This window comes from Leptonychotes weddellii, chromosome 3 (genome assembly GCF_054177405.1).
Source record: "Leptonychotes weddellii isolate Sample4059 chromosome 3, ASM5417740v2, whole genome shotgun sequence".
Classification (NCBI taxonomy): Eukaryota; Metazoa; Chordata; class Mammalia; order Carnivora; family Phocidae; genus Leptonychotes; species Leptonychotes weddellii.
This window is the reverse complement of record NC_138371.1, coordinates 16,991,284-17,007,207: the sequence shown is the minus strand read 5'-3', so window position 1 is coordinate 17,007,207 and position 15,924 is coordinate 16,991,284. Positions and strand designations below refer to the sequence as shown.

Genomic DNA, 15,924 nt, shown 5'->3' with positions numbered 1-15,924 from the left:
ACATAGAAGGGTACAGAAATATGGCTCCTAAGGGCAAAAGGAGGAGACAAAGGGTTATGTGATCCAAGCCCTCCCAAGAGTTTGCCCGGAATAGTCCCGGTTTATGTCTACTGTCCCGATATAATGATTAGAAGTACTCGTCTTCATTTTCCCAGCGTGTCCCAGTTTCAATGATTAAGCATATGGTCACCGTGAGGTACTCACAGAATTCTGGATTAGAGGTTCTCCCTGGGCCCCCCGCCTCCCCCAAGTCCCGTGCCTTTCACACTGTCTCGTGCTTTAACTCCCGTGCAGCTGCCAAGCCAGGCTGAGGATAGAGGCTGAATTAAAGCTGCTTCCGGGGCGGGAGGCTTCCTGGGTCTACAGGCAGACCAAGGGGCTCAGAAATAAGGAGCAGGGCAAGGGCCAAGACAGGCTCAAGGACAGAGAGAGAAGGCAGACCCGGGAACGTTTCGGAATCCCTCGGCGAAGATGAAAAGAGACAGAGGAGAGGCAGAGGTCTGAGAGGGAGCCGGGCAGATGGACAGGACAGCCTGGCCGTGTTGAGTCAGGGACGTGGACGCGTCGGTAAGCTAGGAACCGTTCTGTTTAACATGCTTTAGAGAGCAGCCGGCGCGACAGCACATGCAGTTAGATACACTGTGCGGACTTGGCAGAGCAAGGAGGCAGGGGAAGAGAGAATGCGTCACACCAAGGTCGCAGAGCCAGGGACTCTGGGGGGGGCGATGAAGGAGTCGGGCACTCACGGGTTAGAAACACAGTGTGCCCCAACCGGAAATCAATCTGTGGTCCATGTCACTCGGGTATGTGGCCATCAGCGTCACAGTGCTACAGCCTGCGTCCCCGGAGGCCTCCGGCCGCCCGGGCTCCTCGAAGCCAGCCCTTCCTCAGGCCCCGAGCCGCAGGCGAACTCTGCTTCCAGCCGGCACGGCTCGGCCCACGCCCGCCAGGAGGCCGCGTGGGCTCTCAGCCCTCGGGCGCGGGTGGGGGGGCGGCAGGAGCAGGGGGGCTGGGCTCCTCCAGCTGCACGTCGTGCAGGTGCACCGTGGGGGTGGCGGGGTCTTTGCCCACGCCTTGGTTTGGGTCGGCCTGGTCGGGGTGGTGCCGGCGCACGTGCTTCACCACCTGGAACTTCTGCTTGGCCTTGTAGCTGCAGAGGCGGCAGAAGAAGGGGTGGCGGTCGGTGTGCGTGAGGGCGTGGTGGCGCAGGCCGGCGGCCCAGCGGAAGGCACGGCGGCACACGTTGCACACGTAGGGTTTGGCCTCGCTGTGCTTGCGGAGGTGGGTGCGCAGCAGGAAGCGTGTCTTGAAGGCCTTGCCGCACTGCTCACACATGAAGGCCCGCGCCTCCCGGTGCCGTGTCTCCTGGTGCACGCGCAGCGCATCGGCCCGGTTGGTGCAGTACTCACACTCGGGACACTGGTATGGCTTCAGCCCTACAGGGCGGGCAGGGCCAACGAACAAAATTACTATTGAAGGGGGCGGAGCAACGTCTCACGGCCCGAGTCACTGAGATCCTGGGACGTGACCCAAGCAGCAAGCTGACTCAGGACCGCACCTCTGGAACGCTCCAGCCCTGTCTGACGTTTCCATGCCCTCCTCCCGACACAGCCCCTTGTGTACAATGAGTGCCCAATGAATGCTGCTAACTAACTGGACCCCCGAGTAGCCACCTGAGAGCAATGAATACTCACTCAGATATCCCCAAATGGGAAACTCCAACCCCCTTTTGATCACGGGGTACTCATGGAACTTGGGAATCCATTTAAATAGAACTCCTTGTTCAACTCAAGAAGTAAACGAAAATGCTTAAGAAGGAAGGGGTAGAGGCAAGAGAGTGGCCCTCACAGATGCAGAGTGCCCTGAAATGTATCTGGTTATTTCCTTGACATGAGGGCATCCTATGCGTAATACAGGCACGCCATCATTAGCCGTTTCCTGAGCACCTAAAATTCATGGACTCCATACCCAAGAGAAAAAAAGAAGTTAAAACAGGTGAACCTTCCATGTTCTCCTCGTTACTCCTAATAGTTCCATCGTGTCTGCCGGAACTAAGCAGACCTCCGTCAGTCACAGGTTTATGCTGGGGGGTTCTCAATGGGGGGTGGGTGGCCTAGTGCCACGGTCAACAGGAAAGCTTTACAAAGTACTCATGTCCAGGCCCTCAGGCTCACCTCTCTCCTGATGCTCATAGGTCTTCAGTGGGTTGGGAAGCTATTCTGGCCAGTCAGCCTCCCCTCTACCCCCAATGTGCGCCCTGAATCTGAGTAAGGACATTCGCCACCTCAGGGAGGTTGGGTGTGCCAGGGAGTGGGGGCTGGGGGGACCCCCTTAGGCCTGTCGAAACCACGCAGACTCACCTGTGTGCTTGGTCATGTGGTACTTGAGCTGGTTGACCCACTTGCACTTGTAGCCACAGTCGGGGCACAGATACTTCCGTTCTTCCTTGTGGATCCGCATGTGGTACTGGAGGAGGGAAGAGCAGAGTATGCCCGGAAAATGCGCACCCTTGGTCCTCAACGGAGGCGCTCCCACCCTCGCCGTACTCCCAAGGGGGCTCCCCGGTCTGGCCACTCTGACGCCACCCTAACCCACTGGGCCTGTCTTTGGGTGCTTAACCCCTAACTCTCAGTCTATTAATCTATAAAACGAGAAAGAGCAAAGGTAACTAGATCTCCTGTTTTGCGAGGATTAAAATTACCGCGTCCAGCATGCAGTAAGTGCTCGATAAATGCTGGCCGTTATCGTCTAGATGACCACCCAACTATTACATGCCTTGGTCGCGGGCCAAGCGCGCACGCTGGAATTTCACCTTTGCAACCACCCCGTGAAGCATCACCCCCCCGCGCCCCGGGGCCCACTCTCACAGGGGCTTGGCGGAGGTCCCGGAACTAATGGATAACCGGGAGCCGGGATCCGAGAACCCGGGGAGTTCCCTGGCGGCCCGCGGCCTTACCTTGAGGCGGGAGGGGTCGGCACAGGCATAGGGACAGAGGTGACAGCGGTAGGGCTTCTCCCCCGTGTGGACGCGGCTGTGCCAGGTGATCTTCTGCCGGTTCTTGGTGCTGTAGGCGCAGTCGGCGCACTTGTAGAGCCGGGTGCCGCCGTGCCCTTTCACGTGGTGGTCCAGCACCAGCTGGTGGCGGCACGCGAAGTCACAAAAGGGGCAGCGCAGGGGGGGCTGGCCGGCCGCCTCGCCCTCGTGCCGCTCCACGTAGTGCTTGACCAGGCCGGCGCGCTCCCGCGCCGCGAAGTCGCACAGCTGGCAGCGGTGGCTGAAGTGCCGCCGCCGCCGGTGCTCGTCCAGGGCCGGCCGGCTGGGGAAGGCCTCCCGGCAGGCCCCGCACTCCAGGCGCGGGTGCTGCTTCCGCGTGTGTCCCCGCAGGCTGGCCGGGCTGGGGCACAGCAGCCCGCAGCGGGCGCAGCGCAGGGGGCCGGCGGCGGCGGCGGCGGCGGCCTCGGCAGGGGGGCCCGGCGCGGCGGGCGGCGGCTCGGGGTGGCGGCGCAGGGCGTGCTGCTTGAGCGCCGTCTCCGAGCTGAACTGGGCCTCGCACTGGGGGCAGGCGAAGGCGGGGGCGCCCCGGTGGCAGCTGTTGACGTGGCGGGTGATGTCGTGGCGCAGGTAGCCGCTGTAGTCGCAGAGCGGGCAGAAGTGGGTGGGCGTCTTGTCGTGGACCCTCAGCCGGTGCAGGCGCAGTTTCGAGTTGGTCCCGAACGTCTGCGGGCAGGCGCTGCAGGGGATGCGGCCCACACCCGTGTGCCGGGACTGATGGGCCTCCAGCCGGTACCGTCGCGTGGTGGAGAAGTCGCAGAAGGGGCACTGATGGGGCTTCACGCCCTCGTGCTTGAGGCGCCGGTGCTGCTGCAGGCAGCGGCTCTGTTTGCAGGTGAAGCCGCAGTCCGCGCACTGAAGCGGGGGCCGGGGCCCGCGGGCCGGCGCGGCGGCGGGGTGCCTCCGCTGCTGGTGGAGCCTCAGGGCGGCGGCGGCGGGGCTGCTGAAAGAGCAGAGGCCACACTGCAGCTCTCCAGGCTCTTGCAGGGGGCAGCCCCGGCTCTGGTGAGTCCTCAGGGCCCGCTCCTGCTGGCAGCTGAAGGGACACGTGGGGCAGGAGAAGCGGGCCCCCTTCTGCTTGGGAGCCAGAGCTGGGTCCCCACTGCCGGGGCTGCACTCCGCGCCCACCCCGGTCGCGCAGGCCGAGTCCCCGCTGCTCAGAAGGGAGGCCCCTCGCTTTGCTGCCCCGCCGCGTCCCCCCCGGCAGCCTTCGGCCACGTGAGAGGTGATGGAGGAGAGCCGAGAGCACAGGAACGAGCACGAGTTGCAGTGAAACTTGCCCTGCTCGAAGTGGAACTTCTCAGGGGTCTCTGCGGGTGAGGTGCTCCCCGCGGGAGGGGCTGCGGAGACGCAGAGCGTGCCAGGAGGCTCCTCTACTTCTTCCGGCTCCCTAGGAAGCGCGGCAGCAGCATCTTTGGGGAGCACCAGCTCTACTTCTAAGGGTGCAGGCGGGCGCTTCCCACCTTCTGCATCCTCGGAGCCCTGGGTGCCCGGGGGCAGGGGATGCGGACGGAGGGGTGAACCCGGTGTGGGCAAAGCCTTGCTCTTTCTGAGCAGAACGGGGCACTTCTTCAGCAGGTGGGTGCTAAGGCCGCGCTGTTGCTTGAAGCTGGCCCCGCACTCGGGGCACAGCAGGGGCTCTCGGCGGCCCTGGCACCCCGTCCTGGAGTGCACACTCAGGGCCTTCTCCCGGCGGGTAATGAACGGGCAGTGCGGGCAGCGGAAAGCCCGCCCCTCTCCCTGGATCACCACCATCTGAACCCGCCCCTCCAGGACCAGAGCCTCGGCTTGCTCTTTGTCCTGCCTCCGGAGGGCCCTGAGTAAGGACTCTGACTCGGGGAACTGGGGGAGGGGGGCGCTCTCGGCAGCCAGAGCGGCCTTGAAGGTTCCCGCCCAGCTGTCAGGGGGCTCCTCTGAGGAAGGGGCATTGTGGGGGGCCTCAGGAACTGGCTTTTCCAGAACGGGCTTTTCTTCGGCACCCATGCCAGAAGTTCCGGCACCTTCAAAGGTAGACAGCTGTGTCAAAGTTTCCTCTGGCCCTTCCAGTCTCAGGGGCCCTGAGGCATCCAGGGGCCTGAACGCCACAGGGTCGGTTTCAGCCATCCCCTCAAGGGGTGGCTCGGCCACAGGTTCCAGCTCTACCCCCAGGGCCTCCAGGTGTAGCGTGCAGCCGGCCTCATCGACCTCCGCCGGACTGGGGCTGCCAACCAGCTCGGCCCCCGGCGGAACCTCACTGCCATCCGGTCTGCCGGCGCTCTCCTCCTCACTGGTCTCCGGCGGCGCCGGGTCCAGGGGGGGCTCCACCACGGGCCCAGGGTCACGGTCTGGCCCCGCAGGCTGGGCGGGCGGCTGGCCCGGGGGCTCGGAGTCGGGTGGGGGGGTCGGGCACGGCCCGGGCCCCTCTGGCTCCTGGCCGCCGTAGCGGAGCTGCCACACCTGGTCGCCGGGCACGTAGCCGTGGGCCTTGCGCTTGTGGAAGAAGAGGGTGGTGTTGCTGAAGGTGCGGTAGTCACAGAGGGCGCAGCGGAACTCCCGCAGGCGCGTGTGCTTGCAGTTCTCGTGGCTCAGCAGCGCCTGCTTGTGGCGGCTCTGGTAGCTGCAGTAGCGGCAGGGGTAGAGCGGCGCCGGCGCGCCCGGGTGGTGCTGGGAGGCCATGTGCTTCTGCAGCTCGTACTTCCGCTTGCAGGCGAACGCACACACCTCGCACATCAGGGACTTGCCCTGGTGGCGCAGCTTGTGGCTGCTCAGCTGATCGGCCCGGTGGCAACGGTAGGAGCACTGGTTGCACTGGTACCTGGTGAGGAGGAAGGGGGGGTGCGGCAAAGGCGCCGTGATCAATCTCCCGTAACCAGCCCGTAAGTACTTCCTGCGGACGAGGCTCTCTGCTCAGCGTCTACTGCTGTCATCTAACTTATTCTCTGCCGCTACCCTACGACATCGGCACCTACTTCCAAGTGAGGAGACTCACGCACAGAGGTCAATGACCTGCCTCAGGTTACAGAAGAAGCGGAGGGCTGACAGCCCAGCTTCAGGGCTTATGTTCCGACCCCTACTCTACATTGCTCCCCACAGGGAAGACAGCATGAATCCGCCACCCGCCCTGGACTCGGAAGGAGCTGCCGGGCCGTGGCCCCACGGGGCAGGTGTCTGTGCCTAGAGCCCCTTCTCCCACGGAGGCGTGAAAGCTCCGGAAAAACCCCCTGGCCAGCCGTGCCCCAGCGCAGAGGGGAGCCTGCCTGCATGCGGAACGTGGCTAGGATTGGGGTTGCAGGTGCCGTCTCCCGACTTTCCCAGGCCCGGACTCTTTGAGAGCTCAAGGGCCACCTTCACGTCTAGGCCTGGACTCTGGGTCTGTGCTCCCTTCCCTGAGCCCAGGGAGCTCTCCCCAGGCAGACTGGGCCGCAGGCACAGAGGCCAGCTGCAGGCAATGGAGCGGACAGGAGAGGGGCAGAGAGGGGCACTGGGAGGAGTGGCTCTGCGGCCAGGAGAGCACGCTGAGCTCAAGAGGACGCTGGCTTAGCGTCAGCTTCCTGGGCTAGGGAGGGAGGCTCGCGCGCTCCTACCTGAGGTCCCCTGCGTGTTTCCGCATGTGCACACTGAGGTAGTGCTTCCACTTGGTGACGTAGCCACACTCGGTGCACATGTAATCCTTGGCGTTGGAGTGGGTCAGCATGTGCTTGGACAGGTAGCTCACGTCTCGGCACGTGAAGTCGCAGAGCTCACACTTGTGAGGTTTCTCACCTTGGGTGCGAGTGGGGGTAGGGATGGGAGGGGCAGAAACACGGGTCAGACGCAGGTGGAGTGAGCACACAGACCACCCCCCCACCCCACTGCCCCCACGCCTGCAAGCTTGCCCTGATGCCCAGCACGAGCGAAAGCTCTTCCCGGCCCTCTCCTCCCCTCCGACACGGAGGAAGCCGGGGGGCAAGTGAAGACCATGCTTTCCACAACCAGCTGGCGAGTCTACCGGGATTTGCTGGGGAGCTTGTTGGCACTAACGGCCGAGTGCTCCACTTAGCCCAATTCCCTTCAGTTTTGCAGAAGAGGAGAAAAAATTAGGCCATACAACATAGTGGTTAAGAATTTGGACTCTGGAGTCCAACCCATTAATAAAGATATTAATAGCTAACAGGTACAGAATGTGCATTACAAAGTGCTCCCTTTTGAGCACTTTATAAAAATGCCCCCTCTTGGGGCACGTGGGTGGCTCAGTCGGTTGGTTAAGCGTCTGCCTCTGGCTCAGGTCATGATCCCAGGGTCCTGGGATCAAGTCCTGCATCCTGCATCGGGCTCCTTGCTCAGCGGGGAGTCTGCTTCTCCCTCTCTCCCTCTGCCTGCCACTCCCTCTGCTTGTGCTTTCTGACAAATAAATAAAATCTTAAAAAAAAAAATGCCTCCTCTTGCTGACTCTTCCCAACAGCCCTATGAGGCAGGTGCTAGGACTGCCCCATTTTACAGAGAAAGAAGCTGAGGCACAGGGAAACCACAGAGCTAGGAAGTGGTGGTTCAGATCCCAGCTTACTACTACTATGTGGCCTTGGACAGGTCATGTAACCCCTCCCAGTCTGTTTCCTTGCCTCCAAAGAGGGGGCAACAGAAATACTGACTGCTGACGGTTGGTGAGACGATTAAGTGAGACGTCCCAAAGTCCTCCGCGGTGCCCAGCAAGAACACAAGAAAGAGCTGTCCGTGGAGTTGGGCAAGAGCTCGCACTAAGGGGGCACGTTCCTTCAGGACCCTTCCCTGTGATCCCTGCTGACCCACTCAGCCCGTTTCCCTGTGGTGAAAGGCAAGGGAAATGGTATTCTGGCTCCGGTTCTAACACTAGCTGTGTGATCCCGAAACGGGCCATTTACATGTTCAGTTTCTCTCCTTTACCTGCCTTCCTTGCAAGACTGTTATTACGCATTAAATGAGATAGTATAAAAGAAGTCGGCAAACTCTTAGAGATGGGAGATTTTATGAAGGGCCTCTGAAAAATGAGGTCTGGTGACTAAAGCATGCACAGAAATGAACTGTTCACTGGGAGCAATGGCTTTGTCCCAAGCTGCCTAAAAGCTGTCCTCCCAAACTAGAGTCTTTGATGAGATTTTTTTTTTTTTTTTTTAAGATTTTATTTGACAGAGAGAGACAGCGAGAGAGGGAACACAAGCAGGGGGAGTGGGACAGGGAGTAGCAGACTCCCAGCCGAGCAGGGAGCCCGATGCGGGGCTCGATCCCAGGATCCTGGGATCATGACCTGAGCCGAAGGCAGACGCGTAACGACTGAGCCACCCAGGCGCCCCTTTGATGAGATTTTTAAAAAATGTCTTGTCAACCCACTGATGCTTGCCTAGAGATCACAAATGGGATGATGCTGTAGCAGGAAGCCCAATTTGGTTGTCAGTCAAAGAATCGGTATAATGCTGGCAACCAATTAAGGGTCCGCGTCGGCTGCCAAGGCTCTCGCGGGTGTGGACGGCTCAGTCTCCCCACCCCCCCCCCATCTCTCATAGCACGTTCTGAAAACCTAAATCACAAAGGAAGGTATCTCTCCTGCTCTGGGTTTCTCCGCTTTAATAGGCTGGGTACTGACCCCGTCCACGCCTGCCGGAGGGTGAGACACAGCGGCACCATGGTTAGAGCATGGGAGGAGACTGCCTGGATTCTGATCCCAGCTTAACCGTCTTACTAGCCAAGGGACCCTCCACTTACGGCTCCTTTGTAAACTACAAATGGTAGATTTAGCTCTAGGAACATGGGGTCAAAGAAAACAACGGACGCGGAGCCCTTCGTGTGTCTTCGCCATCGCGGGCGGGTTACTGTAGGGGTTACGGTAGGGGCGACTGTAGGGGTAACTGCAGAGGGGCGGGCGGCTCACCCGTGTGCAGCAGCATGTGGCGGATGAGCACCCTCTTGTGGGCAGTGGCGAAGCTGCACTCGGGGCACTGATGGATCTTCTCGTGGGCGTGCATCTTGCCCACGTGGTCCTGGTAGGCCACCGGGTTGAAGGTGGCGAAGGGGCAGAAGGTGCAGCGCAGCTCTTCGCTGCCCGGGTGGCCCTGCTTCTTGTGTTTGCGGAACAGGTGCTTATTGGAGCAGGCAAAGTCACAGTGCGGGCAGTGGAAGGCGTAGTGGCTCTTGTGGTGCGCCTCCATGGCCTCGGCCGTGGCGAAGAGCAGGGGGCAGGAGTGATGGCGGCACTCCACGGCCCGCGCGCCGTGGCTCTCCTTCAGGTGCCTGACAAAGGCCTTGCGGTCGGGGGCCGCGTAGCTGCAGCCCTCCTGAAAGCAGCGAAGGGGCAAGGGCCCCGCGGCGGCCGCCGCCGTGTGGCTCTTGAGGTGCTCCTTCAGGGCCTGGCTGAGGCGGAACTCCTCGCGGCACACGGGACAGGCGTAGGTGTCCGAGTACAGGTTGGAAATGTCCTCGTGCATGCTAGCCATGTGGCGGTTGAGCGCATTCCTCTCCACCGCGCTGTAATGGCACAGTGGGCAGCGGTGGGCCTTCTGGCCCAGCTCCCGCAGCAGATGGGTCTTGAGCTTGCTCTTGCTGGTGAAGAACTTCTGGCAGTTGGGGCACTGGAGGCTGGGGTCTGGGAAGTGGAGATGCAGGTGCTCCACCAGGTGCGTCCGCTTCTTGAAGCAGCGCTTGCATTCTGGGCACATGTGGGTCTTGAAGAGGGACTCGGGGCCAGAAGCCACATCCCCTGGGAGAGGGAAAGGTAGAGAGGGTTGACAGCGAGTTTGTGTGGGGTCGGGGGTTGCCCAGATAACGGAAGAACCACCATTTGCCCAGATGCAACATTACGTGGCCTTTCCCTTTTCTGGGCAGGAAACCTAACAACAGCATCTCAAACAGCGTCGTCTCAAAAAAGAGACGAGAAATTCAAGTACTGGAAGAAGCAAAATCACAAGGGTTTCTCTGACCTTGTTGTGGGCCCATCTGAAGTGCTTTACCCAGCCACCTACTATTCCTAAGCCTATGTCCAGAGCTGCTCAAGAGAATAATCTGGATGAAGCATTCTCGTTCTTCCTGCCCTCGTTCACGGGAGTAGGCAGCGGGACCAGCAGGGTTGGTTGGAAGGAAAAGAAACCCACAGAGTGTGTAGAAGGGAAGAGAAGAAGGTCAAGTACTCCTGCTTCTAAACACTGGTTCACTGAGTTCTAGATCGTAGAGAACTGTACAAATCAGATCTTTTCTATTCACTTGACAGTAAACATGCTTCCTTGTGGGATGGATGGGTTTCGAATGTTGTTCTAGTGAGCTGGAAAACCGGGAAGCAAGGATTCAGAAATAAAATATTCGTGGGCCCAATGCCAGACAAGACAGGCTGCTGACCAATAACCTCTGGTACTTTTATATGATGAATATCACCCTCTCCTTTCCTGCAAAAGAGCTTTCTGCCTGAGGAAAACCAGCCCAGGAGAGCAAACTCTATTGACCCCTACTCTGTGTTTCTACAGTCTTTACCCATTTATCATTTCCCCACTAGACAAATCAAAGTGGAAGGTTAAGATCAAAAGGCTATAAACCAAAGCCCAGAGCCACGATCCATTCCTCCCCACCACCAAGAGGGTCAAGCCTAATCACGTCATTACCTTCTAACTGCTGAGGCCCCTGGCCTTTCTCCAGGGCTTTCTGGGTGTCCTTCAGGGCACCACTCTCCTCTTCTTCCTCCACGTCCTCCTCGTCCGCTGACTCCTGCCTGGGCAAGGGCGTATCTGCTCGTTCTGACGGCTCTTCCTCTCTAGGGGGCAGTTTGGGGGCTGGAGACACATAAAACTTGATAATGTCTACAGGAGCCAACAACAGCAGCGGCTGCTTGTACTGCTGCTCTTCCTGGCTGGCAGGACCACCCCCTCCCCATTTAGTGGAAGAGAACCTTGCACTTGGATTTGAGGTCTATACATTTATTACCACTCAAGGCAGACAGAGGAAGACCAGGAGCTAAGCTATCATTAATGCTCCAACCTAAAGCAAATCAAACCTCAGATAACACCATCCTCAGACCCCTTGAAGGCAAGGGCTTTGAGATCACTGTGGGGGAAGGCGGCTGGAAGGTACAGAATGGGTAGACTGCACTTCCCTCGCTCGGGTTCCCAGGGCTAATGGCCGGTGGCCCAGTGCAGGTGAACATAGCCTGACCTCTAAACTGGTCTACTGAGAAGCCTAACTCAGCAATTCAGGGTCACTCCCTGTCCCCTCCAATTCATCGCTTCTACCTCTCCACAGAGGCAGTTGCTTCAATAAGGCAAAGACGTAGGACTATTTCCCAGGAAAGAGGGATCTTCTCTTTGGGAACACAGCACCAAGCAGTCTTAGCAAGCTTAGGTCTCTCAGCAGAATCCTGGCCTCTCCTGGCCTATTTCTTCCTCCTCCTCCTCTATTCACCTCATGCCTTCTTTTTGAGACCAAGAGGAGTAAGAATCAGTGAAGTACCACCCCTCATTGAAGGCTTCTTTTTAAAATAACCCCAGCTTCTCTGGCCCAATCCCACTTGCTCTAACAGGAAGTCTACAGGCATTCTACCAGTGGCTACAGCCGCTGACAGTATTTTAGCTTTTGCCCTCAGAAAGTTCTGAAATGAATCAAAAAAAGAATAATCATCAAGTAACTTCAAAGCCACAGTGTTGCCAAAGCCAAATTTCACTCATTGTCATGGACAAAGACTTCCTCTTTGTCTCATATATTCTGACTGGCACAAGGTTTCGAGAGGCCTTCCCATGTCCATCAGTAATTCTGCCCTCCTGAACCATTGCTCCAGAGTCCCTTGCATTCATGCACACGTTCATGGCACTGGAACCAACTGCCTCTCCTACAGGACTGACCGTGGCCGCGTTCCAGGCAAGGGACTGCTGGGCCTTGGCCTCATACCTGGCAGCAGCTCCTGGGATGGAGCACTCTGCTGGGCAGACAGTTCTCCCTGCGTCCCGGCCCCGTGGTTCCGCTGATGCTGCCGGAAGAGCTTGACGTTGGAGCCCATGAAGCTGCAGTGGTTGCAGTGGAAAGGGTAATGGGCCTGCCGGTGCAGCTCCATGCCCTGCTGGCTCCCAAAGAGCAGGGGGCAGCCCCGGAAAGAACACGGCACAGGAACTGCGGTGTGGGCCAGCCTCAGGTGGTGCTGCAGACCCTTGCGATCTTCTGCCGAGAACGCACAGCCAGACTCCGGGCAGGGGAAGGTGTCGGGAGTGCTCCGGTGACTCTTGAAGTGGCTCTTCAGGGCCTGGGGTTGGGCAAACTCCTGTCTACACACAGGGCACGGCAGGGGGCTATCTGGTGGGCCCTGGCCCTGCGGAGGGCCAGAGAGAGGGAGGTTGCTGGGGGTCAGCTCTACAGGGCATGGGGGGCCAGAGAGGTCCGCTAGAGGCTGTATAAGGGTCTCAGTGCACTGGTGCAGGGCCAGCAGAGTGGGCTCTGCAAAGCTCTGCTCACAGCGCTCACAGAAGTACACCTCCACCACCTTTACCAGGACACCTGCAGGCAGAGGACCGACAGAGAAAGGCACGGGATCAGACGGAACGAGACTCTCAGGCGTTAGCTACCAGTAGAAAATGTGGGTGAATCTTTTAATATTGGTGGAGTGGAGATGGACCTTAAGTCTTCTCCCCGGAGTGTAAGCTCCCCGGATGAGGTCAGGGACAGTCAACATGCACGTGTACCTGGGTTCCCAGTAGGTAGCACCATATTTGGCATAAAACGGGTATTTAATAAACATTTGCTGAATGAATACAATAAGCAGTAACCAAATCCAGAAAGCATTACGAAAAGGCAATACGTTTTGCCCTCAGGAAAAATTAGGAGCTTTCAAAAGAAGAAAATGACAATCTGGGGATAATATCTGCAGTTTAAATGACAAAGTGTTACTTTTTACATTCTGTAAAGAGATTTTTTTCAAAGGCACAGTAATTCATAAAATGGAGAACATCTGTTTTCAAGAGACCCAAATCGTGTTCATAGTAATCACTGTCATTTCTTAAGCAATGGGCAGGACCTTGATAAAGAAAGGCTTAGGAAACACGCACTTGGTCTTCTAGCTGCCCTACGAGAGGAGGGACCCAGAGTTCTGGGAGGTGAAGGCCGTTGCACTTGTTAAGACCCCAGCCCAGGTTTGTGCCATGTCTACTCTGGTGGTTCTTTTTTTTTTTATCATTTCTTTGTTTAAAGAAAAATTCAGTGCAACAATTCAAATGACATGGATGTAACTACAGAAAGAATAACCAACCTCACCCTTAACACACACAATTTGGTCTATATTGTTTTAGGCCTTTCTGAGTCATTTCTCTGCAATTTGCTTCCCCCCCCACCCACTTGCTATAGATCAGATACTTTCTTCTATGAATACCTTCAGATCTAGTATTATTTTGTCCAGTTCATAGTACTTCCAAGCATGAACAGGTCAAAATGAGGTCTTGCCTTTACTGATGGACATTTGGGTTATTTGCAACCCTTGTAAATAAAGCGGCTCTAGACATCCTTACGCCTGTATTCTTGTGCATGCGTGTGAGCACTTTCTAGAGGACAGAGCCCTAGGAAATGGAATTACTGGGTCAGAGTATGCATATTTTCAAATCTGTTATGTAGATAAATTGACCTTCAAAAGATTATGCTAAATTTATACTCTCTGTAAGCTATAAGACAGTATCTGTTTTCCCACCAATGCTAGGTATTATAAAAAATGTTTAATTTTTGCCAAAGTTGAGAAACAACAATGGCATATCATAATTATTATTTTTTTAAGTTTTTTTTTTTTTTAGTAATCTCTACATCCAACATGGGGCTTCAACTCACAACCCTGACATCAAGAGTCACATGCTCGGGCGGCTGGATGGCTTAGTCAGTTAAGCGTCTGCCTTCAGCTCGGGTCATGATCCCAGGGTCCTGGGATTGAGTCCCATATCAGGCTCCCCACTCAGCAGGGAGTCTACTTCTCCCTCTCCCTCTGCCCCTCCTCCCTGCTTGTGTGCTGTCTCTCTCTTGCAAAAATAAATAAATAAAATCTAAAAAAAAAAAAAAAAAGTCACATGCTCTTCCAACTAAGCCAGCCAAGCACCCCTCGTAATTATTTTTAACTGGAATTTGTGTGTTAGTGAGATTAAGCATTCTTATGGTTATTAACTATTTTTATTCTTCTTTAATGAATCGCATGTAGGTTTCTTTTTCCCTTTCAAAAAACCCCCCCCCAAAAAAACACCCTTTCTTTTTCTTATTATGGAGCTCTTTGAATTTCAAAGAGATTAACTCAGGGTGCCTGGGTGGCTCACTTGGTTGAGTGTCTGCCTTCAGCTCAGGTCATGATCCTGAGGTCTTTGGATGGAGCCCCGCATCAGGCTCCCTGCTCAGTGGAGAGCCTGCTTCTCTCTCTCTACCCCACCCTCCTGCTCTGCTCTTGCTAGCTCTCTCTCTCTCTCTCAAATAAATAAATAAATAATCTTTACAAAAAATTAAAGAGAATAACTCTTCCTTATGTATTGCAAATGTTGTCTACGGCCATACCACCCTGAATGCGCCCGATCTCGTCTGTATTGCAAATGTTTTTCCCATGTTTGTTCTGTCTTTATTATTTGCTTTATGACACAGAAGCTTAGAAACACTCTATGATCAAATTAGCTAATCTTTCCCAGGATTCGTTGTCACTATACTACACTGCCAAGGCAAGTTGTGACAACTGTAACCGGAGGATGGCAGTTAACAAACGGGGAAGTTATCTAAAAATAAGAAGTTGTAGATATGGGAAGAATAAAGGGGAGAATCTTTTTTCTAGCATAAATATAAATGCTCAACTCCCACTCTTGACAACATGCCTTGGATGAGTTACGGATGTTACACATAAGAAACTAGGGCAAGGAAATACCGGATTACCTCCAGGAAGCCCTGCCAAGCCCAGGGTAGTGGAGACGCTGGGCCTTTTGCCTAATCCCTGGCTGCAGTTCCTGAGTGGGAGGGTCAATACGCTATAGGAGTAAGGATCGGGTGGAGGTGTCAAAAAGGTCTTCCCTTCTGGATTCCTGCCTAGCAGACATGAAGTCCTTGCACGGAGAGGCTCTGCCAAGAGCTTGGTACCAGGTTGTGAACCACCTTGCCAGCCTTCAATCAACATTCACCAACTGCAAACCAAATGACAACATCTCTAAGAATAAAAATAAGATGCTACCTTGTGTTCTCATCATTATTTATACAAAAGGGTCAAAAATAGCACAGAGAAAACCTCAGGGCTGATTGTCCCAGGGGCCTGCTAGCGACTGGGTTGGTACCTGGGGTCTCTCCAGGAGCACCTGGGGACAGGTTTCCAGTTACTGCTTCCACAATGATCTCCATGTTCCCTGTGTCCTCTTCAGTTGCTGTGGCCTCTACCAGTAGACAGCCTGGGTCAGCAGGCAAAGGTGTGGGGTTCTCAGCAGGACAGGCGCTCTGGACGGGCTCCAGGATTCCACGGTTAGAGAGAGATGGGGGGATCAGCAATAGCTCAGGGCACAGTCCATCCATCTCCCCAGTGTTGCTGGTTGGCTGTGAGTCCAACACGGGGTCTGTCATCACCACTGACTGGTGTTCTGTGGTCTCCTTATGTGCTGAAAAGCCAATGGAAGAGAACCCAAACAAAATAGAGTTAGAAATCTCACTTTCTTCCCCGTTGGTGTGGGGGCACGGCCCAGTGTCTGCCCACTTAGGCATTTCCATGCATGGCAACATGCCATACCTAGCTAACCTAGAAGTCTTTTTACAACAATGTTCAGAACAAAAAGTATACAGATGCTAATAGGGATCAGCATTAGGAGAGAGCCAACAAGTTTTAGCCAATATATTAAAGACTGAAGGTTATGTTTCTTGGAGCTAAGTGACCTTGGTGAAATCATTAAGCAATCTGGGCCTCAGTTTTCTTATCTGCACCAAAACTG

General features: G+C 56.0%; 1 protein-coding gene across 4 annotated transcripts in view; it reads right to left on the bottom strand.

Annotated features, from left to right (window-relative positions):
* Window positions 1-568: 568 nt before the first annotated feature.
* ZNF142 (zinc finger protein 142) overlaps window positions 569-15,924 on the bottom strand; it is a 16,992-nt gene continuing 1,636 nt past the window's right edge. For all 4 annotated transcript variants that reach the window (XM_081813592.1, XM_081813594.1, XM_081813591.1 and 1 more), the window contains 8 exons: window positions 15,283-15,597; window positions 11,906-12,505; window positions 10,630-10,797; window positions 8,913-9,737; window positions 6,616-6,793; window positions 2,957-5,846; window positions 2,361-2,466; window positions 569-1,436 (listed from right to left, as the gene is read on the bottom strand). In XM_081813592.1, coding sequence (XP_081669718.1) covers window positions 967-1,436; window positions 2,361-2,466; window positions 2,957-5,846; window positions 6,616-6,793; window positions 8,913-9,737; window positions 10,630-10,797; window positions 11,906-12,505; window positions 15,283-15,562 — 5,517 coding nt within the window. In that variant the 5' untranslated portion in view covers window positions 15,563-15,597 and the 3' untranslated portion in view covers window positions 569-966. The remainder of the gene's footprint in view (window positions 1,437-2,360; window positions 2,467-2,956; window positions 5,847-6,615; window positions 6,794-8,912; window positions 9,738-10,629; window positions 10,798-11,905; window positions 12,506-15,282; window positions 15,598-15,924) is intronic.